Below are 24380 nucleotides of genomic sequence, written 5' to 3'. Positions count from 1 at the left end.
CACCTGTTTCCTCCGCCTCTGTTTAAAGTCCACCTCCACGTAATTTAATAAGGGTTGCTGTGGAAACACTGATACCAGACACTCACCGCTGCTTTGTCCTTTCTCTTTTACCCCCCCCCCCCCTCATAAAACCCGTCAATTATTCACGAGCCACGGTGTGAGACTACGGTCACATAATAAAAAGGTAGCAGCTTGTAGCTACATACAGTGAATAGATTTTATATCAGTTAACCAATATGATTAAAGACAATTGATATGAAGCACGTTCACAAATCAGGTAGAATGTCAGTTCTCATGTTTAATCAAGAGTCATTACAGGACTGTACCGGTGGCTTTTGCAAAATTTGTTGTACATTTGTTTTCACATTTTTAAGTGATATTTTATTTTGTGATAAAAGAAAATGTATAAAAGGTATAAAAAGTCACATGTGTCATTGATGCGTTTCTACTAGTTGGGATCTGAGCAAAGACTCAAAGAGCCGCCCGCAGGCTGTACAAGGGCCTGAGGCGACGCCTATTTACTTTCATGATTAAAAGTAAAGTAGGTGTTTACCAGTAATCTGTCAAAACATCCTGCAATTCCCAAACAGCAGAGAAACAATAAAGTACAATCTTCTCTTGCTTACAGATACAAATGAGCCCTGACTTCATTCGGACATGGTGTAAACACTTCATGGTATAAATACAAAGTAGTATTTGGGACATATGATAAACAAACACCGACAGTATAAACCTCAGCAGGACTTCACACACTAAGCATATGCTGTTTACAGGATCACTCAGTCGTGAGATACACCCCCCTCCCCCCCATCATCTCTGAAAGTAGCTACAATAAAACAGGGTGTTTTCTTAAAAAAGTGGGATTATATATTAAAAAAGAACTTTTCTTTCATTTGTAACTAAACAGCTCAGATTAGCCTTGAGCATGTTAGCATCCCAACACTGGTTTTACACCTTCAATTAAAGGTTCAGTGTGTAGGATTTAGTGATATCTAGTGGTGAAGTGTCATGTTACAGCTGAATACCCTTCACCTCAACCTCTCCTTCCAAACATGAAGGAGAAGCTGTGGAAGCTTCAGTTATCGTAAATACACAAAAGGTGTTTAGTTTGTCCAGTCTGGGCTACTGTAAAAAGCATGGCTGCCTCCGTATAGATGACCCGCTCCTGATGTAAATATAAAGTATTTAAATATAAAAGGTCCCATTCTATTGCAAAGAAAACAACATTTCATACAATCCAGATGAAACACACAAGTGTAAAAATCACTAGGATCATTTTATATTCAATTCCTGCCAATATATCCCTTTCACATTACTCTTACAGGCTGGACCTTTAGAATTAACATTCCCATTGGGGCGGATTTAAAACACTTCATGTGATAAGGCAGTGCTGATTTATGACATGTATCATAGCCCAGGTTGAGCAGAAGTGATTCCATCTGCAAAGTGAGACCCACTTTTCAACAAGCCTCACAGTTTGAACCTGTTAAAGTCTGTGTATCAGTGCAGGTGCTGCTGCCTGCAGGAGGGAACCCGTCTCCTCTGACGTTGGTGCACATCAATGATCCTCATGAGTCGAGTGCAGCCACTGTCTCTGCCAAAGGAAATCTGTGTGAAGAACCAAGAGATGCATCAGTCGAGTCAAACACACTTAAGCAGCATGTGATGTCAAAGCATTGAGAAATTGTTCTAGTTCACACAGACAGCAGCACAGACCTCAGGTGCAGGTCAGTGGTTGTTCTTGATGTGCAAGGTGTAGTAGGACCAGGGCTCTGGCATGTAAAGGAGTCCGGGGTACTTGTTGCGTAGCACCGGGTCCCTCCAGAGGTAGAGCACCCACAACGCCATCAGGACCAGGGTAACGCCGAAACTCCAGAGCAGGAACAGGCCATTGCTGTCCGGGCCGAGGCCTTTACGCTGCTGGTGTATCACCACAGCCACCATGGAGAGGAAGGTGAGGAGGAACAGTTCAGTGATTTGTCCTTCGGTCACCAAGTACCTGGAGGAGGAGAAACCAGGAGACGTTAGAGGAACTCAGAGAGAAACACCAACTTTAAATTTGAATGACTCTTTTATTGTATTGTCTTGTGTTGCTTTTACAATTTACATTCAATGTAAATGTGTTGTAATTGCCTTGTGGTTGGAAATGTTTCTACAAATACACTTGCCTCACCTGTAATAACCCTAAAGGAACAAGTACAAGAACAACACCACAAAGTTTCAAATTTAAAAAGTCACCATTTTCCCTTAAAAAGCACATTTTGTTTGTTTCCTACTCTGACACTGATGTCCTCAATTTGAACTCCTCCACACGGTGAGGATGGAAATATCCGGGTTTGTCATTTTCTCCGTCACAGTACAAGTAAGCTGAATCTATTTGTCTTTTTTAATATAAAATACAATTACCCCAAAAATTCAAACTGTCCCGGTAGACATGATGACTTCTTTGTCATCACAGTCACTCCAAGTGGTTTTTACACAAGGTGACAAGTGACAAAAAGAACACAATTACAATATTTAACATTGTTATAATAAATGTTTTCTGGCTTTATATTCACATTTGATTGTAAATATATTTTCCCTGATTATATCCACTTCAATCTTTAACGTGAGAGGGAATATTTTAATCTTTGGCATTTATATATTAATTCAAGCAATAATCTCTTTATTCATGGAAACAGTAGTTTTCATAGACTTCTATTTATTTCATTACCTCTTTCCACGAGGTCATCGGTTTATCTGCTGTTTGCCTTTCGGGATTTCTATCCTCAATTGGCCCTTGAAATCAATTTTACTCCACAAGTGGAATTTTTTAGTGAAGATCAAAATTAATCTCCACACACTGAAATAACTTTTATTATTTTATGTGACAAAGGAGTTTGTGTGTTCGCCCCTTTGTTGGTTGGATGATCAGCAGGATTATGCAAAACCAACAGAACGGATTTCCACAAAAACTGTTGGAACATAAAACGGACATGGGCCAAGAGAGGATCCATAAACACCTGGTGTGGATCCAGGTATTTTTATCACTTTCTTAACATTGTGGGTGTTTTTTTTTCCTGATATTATCTCATAATTCATGGATTTAAAAAAAAATATTCATATATGCGACTGACCAATAGTAGAGAGCGCTGGGTAACAGCAACAGCCAACCAGTCCAAGGAACCTTTTTCTTTTCCTCTGTCTCAGTGAAGCAGCCGGTGAAGTACATGAACAGAATGATGAAGAAAGGGATATACCTAAAATAAAAAAAGAGGAAGAGTTAGTGTATTAACTGCACAAATGACTGTGGACACTGCATATTTATAAAGGACAATGCAAGTTTTGAGAAATAAAGTGATTATCGCCATTGTACTTTTGTAAAAAAGCGCCTTCTCCGCTCAGCATGATCTTTAAATCCCAGATGAAAACATTTCACTAAATCTCAAATACGCTTTCCCACTGAAGATTTACCTCATTGTTCAATGAATAAATTAACAGAACCATAAATACTGTACCACAGATGTTTTTATTCTGTCACCAGGACACCTCAAGACAGTCTAACTCAACAAGAAACCATTGTTCTAAGAAAGTGAATCAACATTCAGAATTTCTGTCACCTTCACCTCTGAGCATTGTTTTCTCTACTTTTGGACGTTTCATAGAACAATATTTAAAAAAGCCTTATACCCATCTGTGGATTGAAACGACTCAAAACCAAAGACAATGATTTTTGGTAAATGCATATAAAAAATAACAGTGACTTCCCACATCTTTGTTCAGATCTACCAGGAGCACAGAGACACAGAAACTCCTGGGAAACTCTCTTCTCACACTGAGGCTAAAACCACTTCAGCCTGAGAGATGAGTTCATGCTCAATCTCTGAAAGGTGACTCAACCCCATGCTCGACCGAGACCTGATACGTTGAGAATTATTGGTTTAATACAAGTACTGAAGAGAACTGGACCAATCTTTCGCCTGATATGAGTCTATCAGATATATAAATGTCAATAATAGGTTTCTGTGTCTGAGACATTATGGATTTTTTTAGGGCTGATGCCAACACTCATATGAGGGAGTAAGAGGTTTCTGATACAGATGTTATTTGATGTCATTAACAAGCTCTTATGACAAAGAAATGTAACTGAGACTTGATATTTTACAGTTAAAACATAAAGTTTATTATAACTATAGATAAAAAATAATATACGTCTGTGAAAGGCTCATATCAGCTTTACTTCTCAGAGCACCAGTGTGTGAGAGAGTCTAAATAAAAATCTCTGCCCGATGTGTCCTCCTGGGTTTTTGTTTTGCCAGCTCTGTGTGTTCTGTCCAGAGGTGGCACAGACATCAGGATCACAGACTCGGGTGTGTTCCAGCTGGATCCGCCATAGTGCCAACTGAAATTCGGTCAGTTCCACAATAAATACTTAATGCCAGGGTGTTAACAGCTAGGGAGAGCTTATGCACATAAAATGGAAGCGATGCATCTTGTCCTCTTGTAAAAAAAGCTATTTTCCATCTAATACAGATCTTTTATACAAACAAACTGTTATCAGACAATTGCTTTGATCCTGCATGTTGTTGGATTAAATTTTTTCCAATGACCATTCATCATTTCGCTCAATAATTGGCTCCAGCCCCCCCCCCCCCACGACCCTCAAAGGGAAGGCGGTATAGATACTGGATGGATTTCCTGAATCTAACATCTTTTGGTACTTTGAGATATAAAAGGAGCCACAGATCAGTACACTGATAACAACCTGTTGTGTTAAAATGATCTGAATCTACACTTCACACAGGCTTTAATTGGATTCTGCCCTCCTGGGTTTTGAAAAGACTCAACATGGATTATTTTTCGATTTATGAAAATAAGTGAATCTGACACATAGCAAACCACTCAGTCCTGTATCCTGCTGCGTTCCAGCCACTTCCCCACCATTTATTCAGGTGTTTATATGCATGACGCAAATAACCGTCAAACACGTACCACATCCAGTGTCCCAGCTGTTCATCATACAAATACAGCAGCTCAAAGGAGTCAATCTGTGAGGAGAGGAACAAAAGCCTTGTGTTATTTCTGGAAACCCTCAGTTGCATAAGCATCAAGGAACAAGCACTGTGGCTCTAACTACCTTAGGAAACAGTGCCACCTACTGTTTCAAGTACCATTTACAATGCAAAATGAGTGGAAATCACATCAAGGCACAAAATAATACATAATTAAATAGATTAAATGAGGAGAGCTAACAAATACAGACACGTCCACTCATCCAGGGAGAATGTAATTAACAATTGCTTAAATATTTGGTTCATCTCACCTGCTTGTACCTTTCTTTTGATGATTATCAAATCAATTATTGCAGTAAATATTAACTTGTTTTATCATTTCTAGCCTTAACAATCTTCCACTTCTAGTTAGGGTTAGGGTTAGTCCCAATTTTCACACACACACACACACACAGATATGAGTCTCCTCAATATGACAGATTTTTCCATCAAGATGTGCGAGTTGGTCACTGAGAAATTGTTTAAAATGTAAAAAAAAAAGAGAAATAATTCCTGGATCTGCCTAAAGATCTAAAGGGCTCTTTCTTGGACCATGTCCAATCCCTCCACCAAGTTTTGTTGAAATTTCAGGTGTTTTAATTTAATTGTCCTTACATCACACGCCTGATATATCCCGCTGGGACGAGTGTGACAAGATAAATAGTTTGTCTGTTTGGGACAGAGGTGGAGAAGAAAAGTACAAGTGTCCTATAAAAAAAGTTGATGTCACTGAAAGATGAGCAACAACAACTGCTTTTTGTTGGTGACATTTTATAAAAGGGAATTGCTTCAGTCTAGACTTTTAATACGGTAGATGTTACTTTCTCTCATCAGACCATGATGACAGCAGAGAAAACAACTCTCTCTGGGCTCCCAGTGGATTCCCAGCATGGAGTCAAGCGGTACCCGGAGTCTTACCAGTGAAGCAGGTTTAAGGTCTTTGATGATGGGGTTCTCTCTGACGGACAGGTGGAGCTGGTAGCCGCTGAGGACGAGCCGGTGGTTGACGGAGTCTCCCACCAGGTGGATGCTGGCTCCCATGACAAAAAAGATGATGCAACCGTAGACTGCAGAGCGAGGCAGCGCACGGGGGCTGCGCTCGATCAGCTAAATGGAGCAGAAACACAAACACACACTCTATATTCAGTCACCTGCAAAACTAGTGTATTAATAATAAGAACAATTACCTTGTTTTTGTCGTACACCGTAAAATAAATAAGACAGAAGTTCAGATATTTTCTGTATTTTCATCTAGATTTGTCAAACAATTTTACCACAAATACCCTTTTGTTGATACCCTTTCATTTGTCAACTGAGAAAAGTTATTGGGATATGTGTTGCCTCTGAGATTGATTTTTTAAACATTGAACAGCTCTGACTCTTTTGGTCTCGGCCTGGAGTTTCACCCAGGAAGACTCCATTTGTTGTTAAAAGGATAAACCAATATGAAAAGTGGAGAGCGAGCTGTCTGTGGCATGAAAGAGGGAGAATCGACCAGTGCTTTTGCACAGACACTGGAAAAAAGCCAATACAACAAATTGCAATGGAATTAACTACTGTTGTATTGAGCAATAGACATCGATCAAGTCGGCCACGGACAAGAACAGCCCAAAAACTAAACTCAGTGACATCACCACCAACATCCACAGGGAAGGGGAAAAGGTATCACAAAACTTTGACAGCAGAAGTATAGAGGCCAAACCATAAGATTCAGAGCTGTAGGACCTGAACCCACTAATGTCCTGGAGCTGAGTTTGATGCAATGAACTTCTACAGAGGAGATGGAAAAAGTTGAAGAAGAAATGATCTGCTCAGGAAACATTGTGGTTGTGGCTACCTTGAGCAGTAGGAATGGTGTGAAGACATTGTAGGCCATGTGGAAATAGTCTCCAGCACTGGGCTTGTTCAGAGGAAACCATTCCAGAGGAAGGACGATCTTAAACATACGAGAAAAGAAACTTCTGCTGTTCACACAGGAAACGAAGAGTAGCTGTTCATTTTATATTTGTTTGCACTTTTTAAAACAATAAAATGTGCAGCGTGTCCTCACCATGACGATGGGCCGTCCAAAGTCCAGTATCCAGTTCTGCAGAGTGAGAAGGAACCACAGGTCCGAGTGGAAGTGCTGCTTCTTCTTCTTCTTCTTCTGCTGCACATTTTCCTTCAGACCACTAGGAGCGCTGTTAACACACATTTACAATGACTGTGAGTCGTCATATTAAAGCAGCATTATAAAGGCTAAAGGCAGCACGGACATTTGCTACAGAGAGAAACATAATGTGTGGTGTGTACTGCTGCAGTAAACTCTTAAAACCATAGAAAGGACAGCTCAAAGCGTCTGAGTCGCCCCCTAGTGGCTGGGTGCACTATAGGTCAGAAACCCAGCCTCCTCCATGTTAAAGGATGGGACATCGAAAAAAGGTTTTAAAAAGGGTCCAGACACTTCCAATAATTTTTCTGGGAGCAGTTTATTTTGAAACCCCTGTCAGCAGCGGGGACCTTGCCAAGTCATTGAACATTTACTGCGGTTGGGCAATTTGTTATTGAACGCTGAACACAGTCACTAAGAGGATGAGTGCGGTTGAACACAGTGGGAGTACCTCAGCTCGGTCGGGGAGAAGGAAAAGCTTCTGAATACAGACGAGGAATCAAGCTTTTGACCTCCCGACCCAAACCCTCTCTCGCCATTCAAACACAAGTCCACAGGTATGAAGATGGAAACGTGTTTAATGAAATCACAAATTAATCAAGCCACAAAGAGTTTCTGCAAAACTCCAAGTGCACGACCTCGCAGATCAGGACCAGCAGCTGGATGCAAGGATTGAACTCCATTACCATTACAGTTTCATCAGAAGTCATTTCCTTTTCACTGAAGGAGTCCACTGGTTTACCCTGCACCAGTTTATTTGAGTGTCTGAACTCTGGATTGGGTTAATGAACCCATCTCCATGCAGCCCCTACGAGTTATACAATTCTAAAACAACACTACTTTCAGCTGACGATCCCACAATGCAATCTGTCACATTTTACATATGAGATATTTACCGTCAATTGCCTCAATTAATCAATGTACTCAAATTGAAGATTAATATCAGCAATTACGGGTTTTTCTCTATTAAATGTATTAATCTGTCTGCATTGATCCAGCAGTACCAGTCAGTACCAGTCAGTACCAGTCAGTCTAGTCAGAAATCACGGAGCATGTCAAACTCACCACCAATCACATCTCATCTATTTTTATCGATCACGTGCAACGCTGTGATTGACAGACAGTTCCTTATTAAGAAAAATCAGCTACAAGACTATACCATATGCAGACAGTCCCTTATCAACCACAAACAACCAGAAGACTATAAAATATCAAAGTAAATAACAATAAGTCATTCTAATATCAGTCTGCAGGTCGTTTCCAACAGTTTGAACACTGAGCAGCTTCCGTTTTGTGTCTAACTTTGACTTTAAATCTGCAGGTTGTTAAACATGTCGTTGTTTACACCGTCACTGACCTCGGGGGTTTCTTGCCCGGCTCGTTTCCGTTTCTTCTCCGCGGAGTCCCCATGTTGTGGATCGTTTCTTCTCTGGCTTTGAATAAAGATTCATGCAGCTCTTGTACTTCCCTCCATGTTTTCCTCTTCTTCCTCTTCTTCTTCTTCTTCTTCCTCTTCTTCTTCTTTCTGTCTGACAGCAACTGACACAACCACCCTTCACTTCCTGCTTCCTGGTCCCCGCCCCAATTCGCCTATTCCAGGGGGCGTGGTTTAGCCCGAGTTTCTTCTTCATAGGGCAAAAAGTTAAACCCGCAGTAAATAGTTTAATGAGGTCTATATGTTCGTAAACAAATTATATAATACAAATATGGTAACAAGGCGGACCAATAATATGCTGATCACTTGTAAACATCTCACGATATATATATGAATACATTATAGAAATTGTCATTCGTGATGAAAGATTTTTTTTGCACTTTACAGACGTGTTTTTTTTTCAGAAATAAAGATTATAATTATTATAATTAAGAGTATTAGTTGCAAAAATAGCTAGAACTAAAAGAATCCAGGCCCTGCAATGTCAAAATAATTGTATGTTTGTTCATTTACCAGCAGATGGCGCCGTTTACCACTTTTCTTTTACCTAGTTTTATAAAAGATTGAAGCTCAGTCTCGGAGATTCTGTCAAACGTTTCCAGCTTCTCTGGGCAATCCTTTTAAACTCCGTTTTAAATATAAGTTATAAGGAATATGCAGATTGCAACCTTTGTCAAAATTACATTATATTATGCTTTATACCAGTGGTCACCAACCTTTCGAGCCCAAGATCACTTTTTAATTCCAATCGTAAACCGAGATCTACCACCCTTATATCTTCCAAAAATCCCACTCAGGAGGGTCACATTTTTTGCTATTTGTCTTAAAGGCTGTATGTACAAGAAATACATATTCACAAAGAAAGGCAGTTGTGCAACTTTTTCTATTCAATGAACAATATTCAAATGAATATAAATTAGATTAAGATTTGTTTATTTATACCAAACACATGCACAACACACTCATGCAATGGTAGGTAAATTTATCCTCTGCATTTAACCCATCTGGTGCAGGACACACAGAGCAGTGAGCAGCCATTTACAGCGCCCAGGGAGCAGATGTTGGGGGAGTAAGGTGCCTTGCTCAGGGGCACTAGAAAGGGTAGGGAGAATTCTCTTGGATTTTTGGACAGATCAATCCAGGTTAGTCTTTTGTTGTTTCTCCGTGGAGTCGAACCAGAGACGAACCAGAGACCTTTTCTGACCATAGTCCAAGTTTCTACCACTAGACCACCGCCTCTCCACAAGAGGAAATTAATATTTCAATGTAAATTATGTTGCTTCTCAGCTCCACATCTTGTTCTGCAGAGGAACTGCTACTGCAGCCAAATGTTTTTACATAAAGGCTTTCATTTGAATATGGCCACAACTATGATTATTGCCTTGTATGAAAGAAGTCCCTTGTCCTCAAATAAATACCAGTACTACACAGTATGAAGCCGTGCATCTTCTGCTTTTGCAAATATTTCACCATAATTGATTAAAACTTTTTAAACAAGGGAATGGATTCCATTAAAAGAAACGCTGGAGTGCTTTTATTATGAAAAGGCATACAGAAAGTGTTGCAACCATTTGTTTGTGAATTAAATAAATCAGATAAACACTTAAACTCATGCAGAGAGAACAAAGAGAACATCGTTCATTAATATGTAGGCTGCAAAAACAGAAAGGGACATAAAAGTCATAAAAAGGATTTGTAGCCGAAATACATTTTTACATACTATTTTTGATTTATCAAGTTCATGATCAATGAGAGACAGTTTTTTTCATGTTGTCACTCAATGAGACAACACATCTCACTGTCAAACAGCAGCCATTCAATTCAGGAGGAGTTATTTGATGCACACACACACACTCACAAACACACAAAAACACATTCAAACACACACCCACTCTGGGTGAACTGAAGAATCCATGTGTTCTCCCCTCACTCCTCACTCGGCTCATCATGGAGCTACTCCACTTTGCTCTCGTCGTTGCAGTCGCTGCCTGCACAGTGAAAGGTAGGCTCCTCACACACACTGTCATGTCCACACTCACACAACCTGCAGGATCTTTGTCAGGGCATAATGCACCTCTTTTCTTACGGCTTTTAATTTTTTTCCTGTGTTCTATTAACTTTGGATTGATGTGCAACCCCCCCTCACACTGCCTGCTATGCCAAACACAGAGTTTTGGGGAACATTGTTGTTGTTTGATCACCAGTTTTAACATTTAGGAGCAATATGAACCATCACAAAGTAAAATATTAGTTCTATCTATCTATCTATCTATCTATCTATCTATCTATCTATCTATCTATCTATCTATCTATCTATCTATCTATCTATCTATCTATCTATCTATCTATCTATCATCTATCTATCTATCTATCTATCTATATATCTATCTATCTATCTATCTATCTATCTATCTATCTATCTATCTATCTTTCTATCTCTCTATCTATATATCTATCTATCTATCTATCTATCTATCTATCTATCTATCTATCTATCTAACTATCTATCAAACTATCAAACAAAATCAACAATCACCGCATTGGGGACAGAGATGACTTTTTCCAGTTTATTTTAAAACTGGAACCAGTTAAAATGTTTGAAGACTTCTAAGATGTGTGGAGGCGAGTGTGTTGTATCAGAAAACAATAAAAAAGAACAAGAAGTTTAAGGAGACAAGTCATGAATGGATTTTTTCCCGCACTCGTTACAGTTTTTCTCCATTGCTTTGGCTCATTTCACGAAACAGAAATTACATTCTCAGAGCTCTAAGTGCAATTGGCAAAATAGTCCATATGGTTCAGCACAACTACATAGATCACCTTAAAAAAAAACTGTAAAACCAGAGCAACATTGTTCTCAATGTGCCTTTCACGCTATGTTACAACACATATTTATATTTCTGTCCCCCTGCTGCCTCCTCTGTTCAGTCTAGATCAGTTGTTCCCTCTGTTAAAATGCAGTGAAAATATATATCTTTTTTACAAGGTGATATCTTTATTACAAGGTGAACAACTCTTGTGGCAGTTAAACGGGATCCACTCACCGGTTACACTTGAAAATATGCGCTACTGTTCTCTTAAGCCCTGATGAGAGTGCAGCTAGCCGCTGTGAGCTAGCTGGATTTGACGGTTCTCGACCTCTCAGTCCGGTGGTTGTCACCCCTCACCCAGAGCCAGCTCTGTCTGTGTCCGAAGGGGCTAGCTTTGGAGCTAGACCTCCTACTTGAAGAGAGCAGTGGACTCCTCAGGCGCTCATGGAGACGTATAGCTTTGCAGTGTTGGCAGTGAACGCAACAGAATTAAGTCTATGACAAAATGTCATCTAGGAAATTCTTAAGGATCAATTAATCGATTGTCAATTAATTATGCCCATCCCTCGTTTTTACTAACAGTCACTAACCTACCTGTAACTTGTATTGGCAGTGTAATTATTTTGCTGAATATGGGTATACATGAGTATTTTTGGCAATGCGACTTGGCTCCTTAGACTATTTATTATTGCATGTTTATTTATAACTTAGTTTGAAAATGTAAATGGGCTTTTTCACTTTGAAAACGCAAATAAAATGTTCTCCCCATGTACCCCCTGAACCACTTCGAGTACCCCTGGGGGTACATGTACCCCAGTTTGGGAACCGAGGGTCTAGATGAAAGAAAACCCTGCAAATTCTAAATCAGCTCTTGAAACCCTCCAGACGTGCTGGTTATCATCAGTTTCCTCGAGTTTGCTGGGAATTCAGAATATTTTAATTGAGGCAGTTATTGTAATGGTAGCCACACAGGCTCCTCAGGCTGCACTTACTCACTGGCACTTGTTAATTTAGGCTTCAGCGAGAGTGAAGGACGCAGAGAGGCAGATGGAGAGAAGTCCTGTACCTAAAGCCATTGTCCATCTTTTTGACATCATTAGTGCTGTTAAATTGGATTAAGACGTGGACAGGCTTTGCTTCCCTCGTCTCTGTCTCCCAGCGACTTTAGGGATGTTCCTTGTGTGGTCTGATGGGCAGTAAATCAAATGAGATGTATTACAGCAGCATCCCGCGACACTTACACACATCTTTGTCATCTGGCTGCTGCTTAGACTGAAATTTGATTATGGTCGGATTGGGAGGGGGGCGGGGCCACATGGGATTGGGACATGGACAAAGACGTGTTTTCAGTTCATCTTTCAGTCCATGTTTCATGTAAGAAGAGGATGTATCGGAGAACAGAGGAACGGGGCGATACCCACAGACAAGCAGCTCCCTGCCCAATCATCAGGATAATGTGCCTGTCACAGGTGGTTCAGGATAATTGGGCCGTGGCCATCAGTGGCCTGATCAGTGAAGTGAAATGATGCCATAAAGTGCTCCACAACTCAAGAGGGTGTTAAAATGAGGGTCAGGTCTGATTGGAGATTGTAGGGGACTCCGGTCCAGCTTCTATATTTGGATAATTTCCTTTTTCTGGGCAGCATGTGATTTATGACTTTGTTAGAATAGGCCATAATTTTAGTTTCTATATATATATATATATATGCATATGTTTGTATTATTTCATTATTTTAAGTTCTTTAAAAACATAATATTTAATATGAGCAAGTTCTGAGAGCCATGATAATTTTTTTTTAAACTTTGCCTTTAATTTCTCAGAAACTCTACAGGTTGGTTCCCAGTGAATCAGATGGGACAATCTAGAGAGACAGTCAACCATTCACATTCAGTTTAGAGTCTCCAATGAACTGAACCTGAATCTGCATGTGTCTGGACTTTGAGAGGAAGCTGGAGCTCTGAGCTTCCACCCAGGAACCCCCCCCCCCCCCCACGCACCACCATTCTGTCCTTTTAGGTTCAATTCATATTTGATAAATGTTTGTTTTTCAGGACGGCTCTGTGAATGGAAGCTTGACAGTGAAACTAGCAACTGACTCCTCATTTGATCTACAGTGTCACTTTGTCTCATTTTTTCCTGAAGTGATAATGAAAACATGTCCACTGTCTCGTCGTCCTCTGTAGAATCTCATCAGGGACCAAACCAGCGGAGACTGCTCAAAGAACTGTTCACTTCATACAACCGACTGGAGAGACCGGTCCTCAATGATAGTCAACCACTCACTGTGAGCATCGGCCTCAACCTCATGCAGATCCTTGATGTGGTGGGTAAACAACAGCTCGTCACACATGTTATCAGTTTTTATCATTTGCATCTAAAACCAACTCTTTCAGTTATTGAGTCAAGTGTTTTTCTAATTGATCCAGGTTTCGCATCTTTTATGAGCACAAACCATTGGGTAGAATTTCCACTTGTGTTAAAATTCAAAGCTTAATTGATGCAGAAAGCTTCATCAGAGCTGATGAATGAAAACTGGAGCCACAGATGAAGCTTGTTGTTGTAGAAACTCCCGGAGCATCATCATTTATTCTGTTTTACACTTGTTTGACTTGTAGCAGCCATTTATTTTCATTACCTTTAAGATGCATTTATTCGTCCCAAACACATGCACAGACATGCAAAGGCACACTCATGCAGGTAGGGAAATTTAATCTCTGCTTATACCCATCTGGTGAAGGGCACACAGAGCAGTGAGCGACCATGTACGGCGCTCGGGGAGCAGATGTTGGGGGAGTAAGGTGCCTTGCTCAGGGGCACTAGACAGGGTAGGGAGACTCTTGAATTTTTGGACAGATCAATCCAGGTTCGTCTTTTGTTGTCTCTCCGTGGAGTCGAACCAGAGACCTTCTCTGCCCATAGTCCAAGTTTCTGCCACTAGACCACCGCCTCTCCCTAGACCACCGCCTCTCCGCCTCTGTCCTGAGAGGTGAAGCTAGAGTGTATTGTATAATACTGAGTCGCATGATTCTGCCTTAGCTAAATTTTCAATGAAAATATTAAACATATAATATTAATAATTATCATGTTCTTTCTAACAGGATGAGAAGAACCAGGTTTTAACCACCAACATTTGGCTACAACTGGTAAGACCTTTTCCCTCCACTTTGTTATTAGAAAGTCACAGAAAAGATGATTTGCAAAACTATATTTTACTATATATTTAATGATAAATCTTCTTCCTATACGCACTTCACAAGATTCTGAAAGCTACCTGATCATGTTAAGGGTGAGGGAGCAAATTGGATTTGGCCATCATCTCAATCAGCCAATCATGTCGCTGTGACAAACTTTAAATCTCTTCTCCTCTCTGTCGCTGTCAGCTGTTGTTTTAGTGATTCTCTGCGACCCCCCCCCCCCCCCCCCCCTAAATCACCCTCAGTCTCCAGTCTTACATTACATTTACATTGCTTTTGTCCAAAGCGACTTACATTTTTAGCCGCTGCATCAAGGCCGTCTGGTCCCTTTTAAATCACTGGTGGAATCACAGCAGCAAATTTAACTCCAGCATCCGAACACTCAGTGGTCTTTCAGCGTCAATCTACAGTTGGCTCTGTTTTCACGTGTTAGTATCATGTTTAATGCCTCAGGATAGCATCGGAAAATAAACTAAATGCAAATGTGGCATTTAGAGAATAATGAAGTGGCCTTAGGTTTGGTTCCAGACAACAGCTGGGTGGTTGCATGCATGTGTGTCCATAAAAGCCTGTTACACTTGTGTTTCTACCACAGCCTCCTCTCCTGGTGACGTCACTCAGCTCCATTAGTGGCTTGATGGGATGTGTATCATCGAGAACAACAGTCCCTCATTGAATTAATCACTCACAGCAACATTTACAATTTCAGTGCTGAGGATTTTCAACAAGCAGCGTTTTTCAAACCCAGTAAAAACAAGAACTGATGCAACCAAAAGGCCACACATCCAGAAAACGAAATATCTATTATATAGTATGCAGTGCTTTGAGGAATGTACCATTAAACAAATGCATGGGTCAACAACGGAGGACTAAGCTCTATGTTCAAGACTCAGCACTTTAGCTACACATGAAGGATATGGGACAATCCAGATGTCCTTGCCTTCTTGCGGCCTGGACAAAATTGATAGAGCCTAAAGTGGATTTTAAAAGTAAACAATTTGGAACTCGTGGTTGAAATGCATGGCTTACTTGTGGCCCAGATGCAGCCTTTACTAGTGATAGAGGCAAATTCTGTTTGATATTTTGAAAAAATTTACTCTAAAATCTCCATCGCAGATAAACCAGGTAGGATGAACACAAAGTTGTCAAACTTCACTCTGCGCCCTGGTGTGTTTCTAAAAACCTCTGCACACATCGTCCAGCACACAAACAATAGATGTTTCAGACCAGTTGAACCATTTAAAGAAACTGTCACTGCCACTAAAAACACACAGTTGTTAATTTCCAGCTCGAGACACAGATCTGGAAACAGGTGTGAGGGATGTGTTAAAGCATGTTATGTGTCTGTATCCCACAGGGCTGGAATGATAATTTCCTCCAGTGGAATCCAGAGGAGTATCCAGGGGTGGCCAATATCAGATTTCCAGAAAATCTCATTTGGAAGCCAGACATTCTGCTCTATAACAGGTAGGCAGTGGGAGCTGGAGCCAGCACATCTGGCGGCTGCTGTGCTGTAATTGGATATGCATGGTGACAGCACAATATGATTTGGAAGGGGGTAGGGGGGGGCTCAGAGTCTCAGAGGGACAAGGCATTTTTGTATTTTTGTATTCCAGAGTTAAACGCCTTATTGGAACAATGACTGTGAGACTGCAGCACAACAGACACCACAGATCTGATGGTGTTAGTTTTGGCTCCTGTGTTGATAAGATGAACGTTGGAACTTGTGCAAGAAACACAACTATACAAACAGCTTGATGGATCCAATTAGAGCACAAACGAGGACAGGAGAACCAGGATGTCACAGAAGAACTGTCCATGTCCCTCACAAGTTCTGTTCTGTTCGTCAAGTAACAAATCATTTAGACAAAAATGTGTAAGGAAGATGGAAGAAGAGCATTTGAGGATGTGTCCCTCCTGATCAATACCAAAGAGATCCCCATTAATCAATCTGTAAATGAAAGGAGTGAACCAATCACATTAGAGGGACTCTGCCCTCCATCAGCTGATTAAGGGGAAAAGCATTGTACTGCATTCGTCTCTGTTCCGTGGTTTGAAACACTTTGGATCTGTTTCTGCCGCAAGTTAAGTTTGTCAAGCAGCTCCAGCCCCAGCTGCCCCCCCCCCTTCTTCCACCTCTGCATGGGGAGTTCATTCAGAGGGGGTGGGTTGCAGGGGAGAACGAGGTTAACCAGTGATTAACCGTCCCCAGGGAGACGCTGCATCCGCCCTGACTCCCAATGCAATGAATAACAGTTGGAGAAATATTAGTTTTTTTTCCTCGTGGCTATTTGTTTCATCCTCATAATTTATGGCTCTTCTCCTGTATCTGTGCAAGAATTTATTATGGTGTTTCCCAACAAAGCTGAACTCGGGGTGAACAATGACCCAGTAGACAGTGATGGAGTTCTCTGTTAAACCCACAGTGCAGACGAGAGGTTCGATACCACGTTCCACACCAATATCTTGGTCAACTCCTCTGGGAATTGCGACTACATACCTCCAGGTAGGATTCACAATCTCACTCAGCAGTCTCACAAATCATCACATAGGAAATAGTTGATGTTGGATCATTGCTTCATTCCTCCGATTTTTTTAACAGCAGCAGAAGCTGAGCAACTGAGATAAATAACTTATAAGCAGAATCTAAATTTAAAAAAATTAAAAAGTAAGCTTCACATCTATACCTTTATTTTATTTCCAGCACCTAAAATAAAATAAGGGCAGATGATACATGATGAGATGTAAAACAGGGGTTTCCAAACTTCTCAGTCCCAAAAGTAACTGTGCCAGACAAATGCAGCCAGGATAGTTTATAATGGAGCTAAATTTCATGTTGCAATGTTTCCTGTGTTGCTGTAAACTGACCTGCTGCAGCTGATGCTGCCACTAATCTGTCATCATCACCTCTGCAGTCACATGGAGAAGAAGAAAACCACAGAGTTGTTTAAAATGGGACTAGTGTACAGCTGGTTTCTCTTTGTCTTCGAAGAATAAACTTACATAAAATGACTTTAGGGCTGTGGGAGAAGAAAGAGCTTGAGACAGTTCTTACTCACTTTCCAGCTTCAGAACGTTTTAAAACCATTTAAAAAATGTAGGAAATCTGAATACTTGACACAAAGATTTAAAAACAACTATTGTTGTAGCTTTTAACATTATTGCTAAAATATTAAATAAATAGTATTCGATAGAAATCCCCTTTGGCTCTCCTATAATGTCTCATGACCCCTCAGAAGGTTGCGAGTGATGAGGTGTGGTACATACAGTAAAATTTAGATGCTGACTGTGGCTGAAATCAAATTGGATAATTTTTTTTTAAATGTCAATTAAATACCCTGTGTCCTCTGTAAGAAAAAAGCTGAAACCAGAAGGAGGAATTATACATTTAGATTTTTTTTGTTTTATATTTAATGTGGGCATCCCCTGTTGTTTTTGCATCTGATAACCATTAGTTGTCCACATGGATTCCTTACAGCCAGTGGAATGTGCATATGTTTTTCACATCAGCACAGAAAGCACAATAGACACATAAAGTCAGAGCACTTCCCAGAAAGGTCTGAGACTTACAGCCTCCATTGTAAAGTGCTAATGGATAAAACAGGTGATGGGGAACGAATCTGAAATGTCAGGAGACTGAGAGCGAGTCCAAACTTCACAGATGTTGTTACACAAGATATCAAATGAACTGTTGCTGCTGTAACAAATGTCATTGACCTGCCAGTGGAAAAAATAAATCCACTAAATGTTTTATTTCTTTATTGTTTAAAGAAATAAAACAATTTTCAAACATTGCCTGTTAAACGTTGTAGTATGAAATTTGAGGATCTGTTGGCAGGAATTGATCTTCTATGTTGAGTTTTATTTGGCTTGGAAAGATTCTGGGAGTGGGTTCTCTTCCACAGTGTCCACCATGTTACAATGCCCTGTTTCTACAGCAGCCCAGAAAGGACAAACCAAATATTGACTATGCACCCCCCAACTGACCTATGCTGTGTCATATTTGTTGTTTGTTCGACTTAATTACAAAGACGATGATTCTCAGTCAATGCCTTCCAGTAGGAACCGACACAAAGACATGTGCAGAGTCTTAAAAAGCTTTTAGAATGTGAGAGCAACGTGTGAGACTTAACTCACAATTCACTGGAGACCTGTGAACATCTGGAAAGTATCTAGCCTCTCGGGAGAAAGAGAATTTAACCTGTCAGGGACCTCTCTGAGGCCTGACATCAAGTTTCACAGGAAATAGCATGTCAGTATTCCTAGAGGGGGCCTCTAGCTGTAGAACTTGTGAATGTATCCGAGAAGAGAGTTTAGAATAGTTTTACAGCAAAATCACAATAACAACTTCCCCTTCTTGTGACCTCTCAGTTTTTTCCAATGGTCTCGCTCCAGTTTAACAGTCATTTAGTGTCTAATGTTCCAGACCCACGGATCCATCAATGTCACAGAGGCTTTGAGCAGTGAAGCACTTTCCCCGATCAAGCCCCCGCCGACACACGTGTGCCAGATCTCTGCGGTCGTGACAGATCGATGACATTTTCTCCCCAAAACCATCAGTTTTTTGTATGTACACGTGCACACGCGTACATGCACATCAATGCATTGACACTGAGGGCTTTCCTGTGAGAGCTGGTGATTACTGCTCTGCCTGGCAGGCTCCTGTCCCCCTGTCATTCCCTGACCACACAGAAGCGTCAGCCGGCTACACCTCAGCATCTGAATCAATACCAGTGTAAAGAGCTCCATCACTGAATTTCTTCTGCATCGATCGCCTCGGCCTCCGGCAAATTGCCTGGCAACTTTGTTCCAAACGAGCCCTTTATTAAATGCCATTGTGGCTCAAAACAGCAATTCGCCACTGGTTACTGCATTAAATGAATGAAACCACTATACAGATAGGAGAGGCGGTGGTCTAGTGGCAGAAACTTGGACTATAGGCAGAGAAGGTCTCTGGTTCGTCTCTGGTTCAACTCCACGGAGAGACAACAAAAGACGAACCTGGATTGATCTGTCCAAAAATCCAAGAGTCTCCCTACCCTGTCTAGTGCCCCTGAGCAAGGCACCTTACTCCCCCAACATCTGCTCCCCGAGCGCCGTGCATGGTCGCTCACTGCTCTGTGTGTCCTGCACCAGATGGGTCAAAAGCAGAGGTTAAATTTCCCTACCTGCATGAGTGTGCCTTTGCATGTCTGTGCATGTGTTTGGGATGAATAAATGGATCTTAATCTGAGCTCCCCCCTTACATTGGTCTTTTTCATTGATGTTCATTGCAGTAAACTGGAGTCATTCTATTTGTCCGCTCCCCATTCATCCCTGCTGAGGTTTTACAATCGCTGAGACGGAGCAGAAACCTTGTTTACTGCCAAGGTCTCGTATCTTTTTATGAAATACGGAGGCAAATTAGTTTGGTGTCGGCCTCTGCTGAAGGATTACTGACCACTTTCGTCTAATTGTCACATGGGTTTTTGCTTCTCCCTCATGTTAGGAAGGATGACACTTGAACTCCCAAATCGTCCCCGAGTAAAACCTCCTCCCAAGCAACCGTCATTTCTCTTTTCAATCCCCCACTGGTTTACCACTGTGTGTTTGTAGACACTCTTGAGAATCTCATGTTGGCACGTGTCCCTCTCTTCAGCAGCCACATGACCTTGTCACGTTTCAAACCCACGACAGGGATCTTCAAGAGCACCTGCAGCATCGACGTGCGCTGGTTCCCCTTTGACGTGCAGAGATGTGATCTGAAGTTCGGCTCCTGGACGCACGGGGGCTGGTTGCTGGACTTGAAGATGATTGAGCCAGATATCACCCATTACACCCCCAACGGAGAGTGGGATCTCATTGGTAAGAGGGACCAGTGACCTGTAAAGAGTGCAGAGAATTGTTTCCACTGCAGTTCCGCTGTAGTAGATTGTGTTTTGTTTGATCTCACAGAGGTTACAGGAAAGAGGAACGATATTGTCTACGAGTGCTGTGCGGAGCCGTACCCCGACATCACCTTCACCCTGGTGCTGCAGAGACGGACCCTCTACTACGGCCTCAACCTGCTCATCCCCTGTGTCCTGATCTCCACTATGGCTCTGCTCGTCTTCCTCCTGCCTGCTGACTCTGGAGAGAAGATCACACTGGGTCAGAGGAATACACACACAAACACACACACACACACACACACACACACACGCCCAATCACATTGAATTTCGTTCTTACCAGTACAGAAATATTCTGCTTGTCCGCCTTTACAAAAATCAAATATCTATTTTGTTTCTATTCATCGATAAACTTTCAAACGTGGATTTGATACAGTGTTTTAATCTCTCTGCAGATTTTTACTGAAACTTGAATTATTTCACCAGATAAATTAACTAGATTCTCGCTCTTCACTCTTCTCCATGTACCCTGGCTGCACATTCATCAGAAACATCCCTCTGTACATTTTATTTTCTGGCTCCGTAAGACGATTTCAACTGTAAAATGAGTTTGGCAGATGGCCTCAGTCCCCCCCACTGACCTGCTATGCATTTCTCAGTAAATCTTTCATGCTGACTTTTCTCTGGTAGGTTGAATAGTGCTCAGTTGAGGCCACTTATTTGGCTCAGATCCTGACTGGTCTTAGGACAGATGTTGCTTCACATCATCTTAGACACTTTTGACTCGTTACATCATTCTTCCAGTCCTTGGATGAACTACAGCAGTGTCCAACAACCAGTGACCCTTGGGTCAAACCTGGCCCAGCTTCAACATCTGTCCTGCCAGATGTCAAAACCAGCCCATCTGTGATTACGCCTGTCCCACCAGATCATTTTGACAATTAGATTTTTTTTTGTTTCACCGTATCGGACTCAGACACAGACATTCACAGCAGTAGTGAGCGTTAATGTCCGTCATGGCAGCAACATGCACCGAATCGCTCCCTGTTTGGCAACTTGTAAAAGCACAAAGGTCATTTTGTTGCTGAAAGGTTTTATACCGACTGGAATTACAGAGCTTTTACTTTGAAAATGCTTGGGTGAAGTTGAGCTGAACCCCTAACTGAGATGTGCTTTCCCTCCCCAGGCATCACAGTGCTGCTCTCCCTGACTGTCCTCATGCTGCTGGTTGCAGAGATTATGCCTCCCACATCCATCTCAGTGCCTTTGATAGGTAAGCCAGGCTCAAGGTGAATGCAGTCGCTGTCATCTGCTATCAATGGGGGGACACGGCTGAGGGCCACCGTATTAAGCAGCTCTACACTGCTTTTTAGTTAGTGATTAAAGTCACCATATTTCAAACAGTTGCATTTCTCTTACAAACACAAAGGGAGTCGCTCGTTTGAGGCCAGAGGACAGATTCACTCTCTCGGGCTGTGAGCTCGGCTTTTTCCCTTTTTATCCACTTGTTTTCTCAACATGACTTTTTCTGCATGATGCAAATGTTGCCTCGCTTCCCCTCTGGTTCTTCTGCACCCAGCTCAGTACTTTGCCACGACCCTGGTCATCGTCGGCGTCTCAGTCATCGCTACGGTTCTGGTTTTACAGTTTCATCACCATGACCCCAACGGAAGCAAGATGCCGAAATGGGTGAGTTTGAACAAATTCGACTTTGTGAAGACTGGCTGCATCCCCTGTCTTCAATTTAAATAATTGAATTCTGTTGTTTGACCCCAAAAGACCCGTGTGTTCCTACTGAACTGGTGCGCCTGGTTCCTGCGCATGAAGCGTCCTGGCGAGGATAAAGACCACTCAGCCTGTCACAACAAGGGCGAGCGGAGCAGCCTGAGCAGCATGGAGCTCATTGCCAGCTCCCCGGCCTCCCAGTCCACCAACGGCAAAGCCCTGTACGGACGCCTACCCGGACACGCAGGTGAGGAAGTGAAACTCCTCCCCAAAGCACAGGACCCGTCGGTGGGCGGCGTGGAACCAGCGCTGGCCAAGATCCTGGAAGAGGTGCATCATATCGCCAAGCGCTTCCACGACCAAGACGAGAATGAGTCGGTGTGCAACGAGTGGAAATTCGCCGCGGCTGTGATTGACAGGCTCTGTCTCATTGCTTTCTCAATCGTCACAATCCTCTGCACCATCGGAATCCTCATGTCTTCACCCAAATATGTCAAGGCCCTTTCTAAGGACATCTCCAACTAAGGGCCTTTGAAAACACAATAAGTGCCTGATTGGAAGTAAGAATTGAAACCAACCACAACTGGCAGAGAAGATCACTTTGTAAACTCGAAGGGCAGAAAACTGGATTCAGTCACGTTGTACACGACCAAACATTTAACCAAATTAAGGGCTTGGCGGAAAAAGGTAGCTTTTGCCTTTTATATAACAATCTACACTTATATATATATATACAAGTTAACATTGACTGAAAAACAATTATACTGCAGATCATAGTGGGAGTAATGTAGTTTGCTGACTGACAGAGAATGCAACTGTGGTTTGTTATGGGATGTTACCTTTGTATGCGTCATAATGTGTCTATACTAAACTATATATTCCATGTATGAAATTTAACAGCTACAATTTCCTGCATTGAAATAAATCAGTTGTTGCCCATGAATACTCCTATATACAAATACTTTTCTATAAAGACAAATTATTGTTGATGTTACCATAAGAATAATCACAAACTTAAGTTCAACAATCCTCCTAGTAAACATGTTTCTTCCTTTTGGTGATAAATAAAAAATGTATCTAAAAAAAATTGTTTTTGTAAACAGCATACTGTGATATTAAACAAATAAATGTTTCCATTTTATTTTAATGGGACAGCTTTTTAAATGTTTTCTTCTTCAACTTCTGTTCGTCTTCCCATGAAGGAAATAAAACCTATTTTTCAAGGCTGCCTTTTGTAACTGAAATATATTAAATTTCCCTATATTACAAAACTGCCATCTAATGACTAAACCTAGCACGCACACAATTACAGCTGATCGGTACTCATTAGTTGATCCTTGGACAATGCTGACCGATAGATAGATAGAGAGATAGTGTTGTGTATTCGTTAGAGTAAAACATGTTGATATATGCTTAAAAACATAATGATAGGCTTACACTTATGGTGCTTGCCCTCTGGACACTCAGACATTCTCAGAGAGTCCACATGATGTTTGTCTTATTTACTCTGACTTTTTGGGGATGACTTTTGACCTAGGGAATCGTCTCTGACCAGCTAATGGATGGGTTCAGAAGGAATATTCTTGACCAGTGTGTCTTCATGTTCGGACACAAAAACGTGCCCTTATTTAGTCAAAGGTCCCATAGGGGATGTGTTTTACCTGAAGTCATGGGTGGAACCAAACTCCCTATATAACTGTGTGTAAGACCCCAGCACGTCAGATTTCACTATTGGCTGTGTGTCTCCGGGTATCTAGATGCCCGTCCCGACCTGTAATTTCTTGTAATAAACTTTGTTGCACTGAAACTACTGGGTCCTCGGAATCCTTCCTTCATCATCAACAACTTCTACAACATCATTGACCTCTCGGCTACATCAAATATACGATAATAGAGAGATAGAAAGATAGATAGATAGATAGATAGATAGATAGATAGATGGATATATAGATAGATGGATAGATCCTTGAGTCAGAGGTCAGGGGTCAGAATACATTTGGTACCCACATCATCCTAATAAAAATTGGAACAAATTAACGTGAACTACTGCTTATAAGTAACAATTAAAATGGAGAATCCACTGATCACTAGTCCGTTCCAGCAGATGCGGTAATGCATGTATAAGCTGGTTTACCAACTTCCAATAAAACAAAAAGAAGAAGGTGGCC

At 41.4% G+C, this 24380-nt stretch overlaps 2 protein-coding genes across 2 annotated transcripts; one reads left to right on the top strand and one right to left on the bottom strand.

Annotated features, from left to right (window-relative positions):
- Positions 1–278: 278 nt before the first annotated feature.
- cln6a (CLN6 transmembrane ER protein a) lies at positions 279–8745 on the bottom strand. Its single transcript, XM_062400470.1, has 8 exons — positions 8537–8745; positions 7081–7210; positions 6868–6966; positions 5949–6137; positions 4972–5027; positions 3117–3239; positions 1717–1999; positions 279–1608 (listed from the first exon to the last, which is right to left on the bottom strand). The coding sequence occupies exons 1-7, from the start codon at positions 8587–8589 to the stop codon at positions 1729–1731; spliced, it is 921 nt and encodes a 306-aa protein (XP_062256454.1). The 5' UTR covers positions 8590–8745; the 3' UTR covers positions 279–1608; positions 1717–1728.
- Positions 8746–10524: 1779 nt separating this feature from the next.
- chrna7a (cholinergic receptor, nicotinic, alpha 7a (neuronal)) lies at positions 10525–23439 on the top strand. The gene is made up of 10 exons (XM_062400350.1): positions 10525–10616; positions 13609–13748; positions 14524–14568; positions 15977–16086; positions 17046–17125; positions 20296–20463; positions 20554–20748; positions 21674–21760; positions 22067–22176; positions 22267–23439. Exons 1-10 carry the CDS (start codon positions 10562–10564, stop codon positions 22735–22737), a joined length of 1461 nt encoding a protein of 486 aa, XP_062256334.1. The 5' UTR covers positions 10525–10561; the 3' UTR covers positions 22738–23439.
- Positions 23440–24380: the final 941 nt, after the last annotated feature.

The sequence above is a fragment of the Platichthys flesus genome, chromosome 1 (assembly GCF_949316205.1).
Source record: "Platichthys flesus chromosome 1, fPlaFle2.1, whole genome shotgun sequence".
Lineage (NCBI taxonomy): Eukaryota > Metazoa > Chordata > Actinopteri > Pleuronectiformes > Pleuronectidae > Platichthys > Platichthys flesus.
This window is presented reverse-complemented; position numbering and strand designations above follow the sequence as displayed.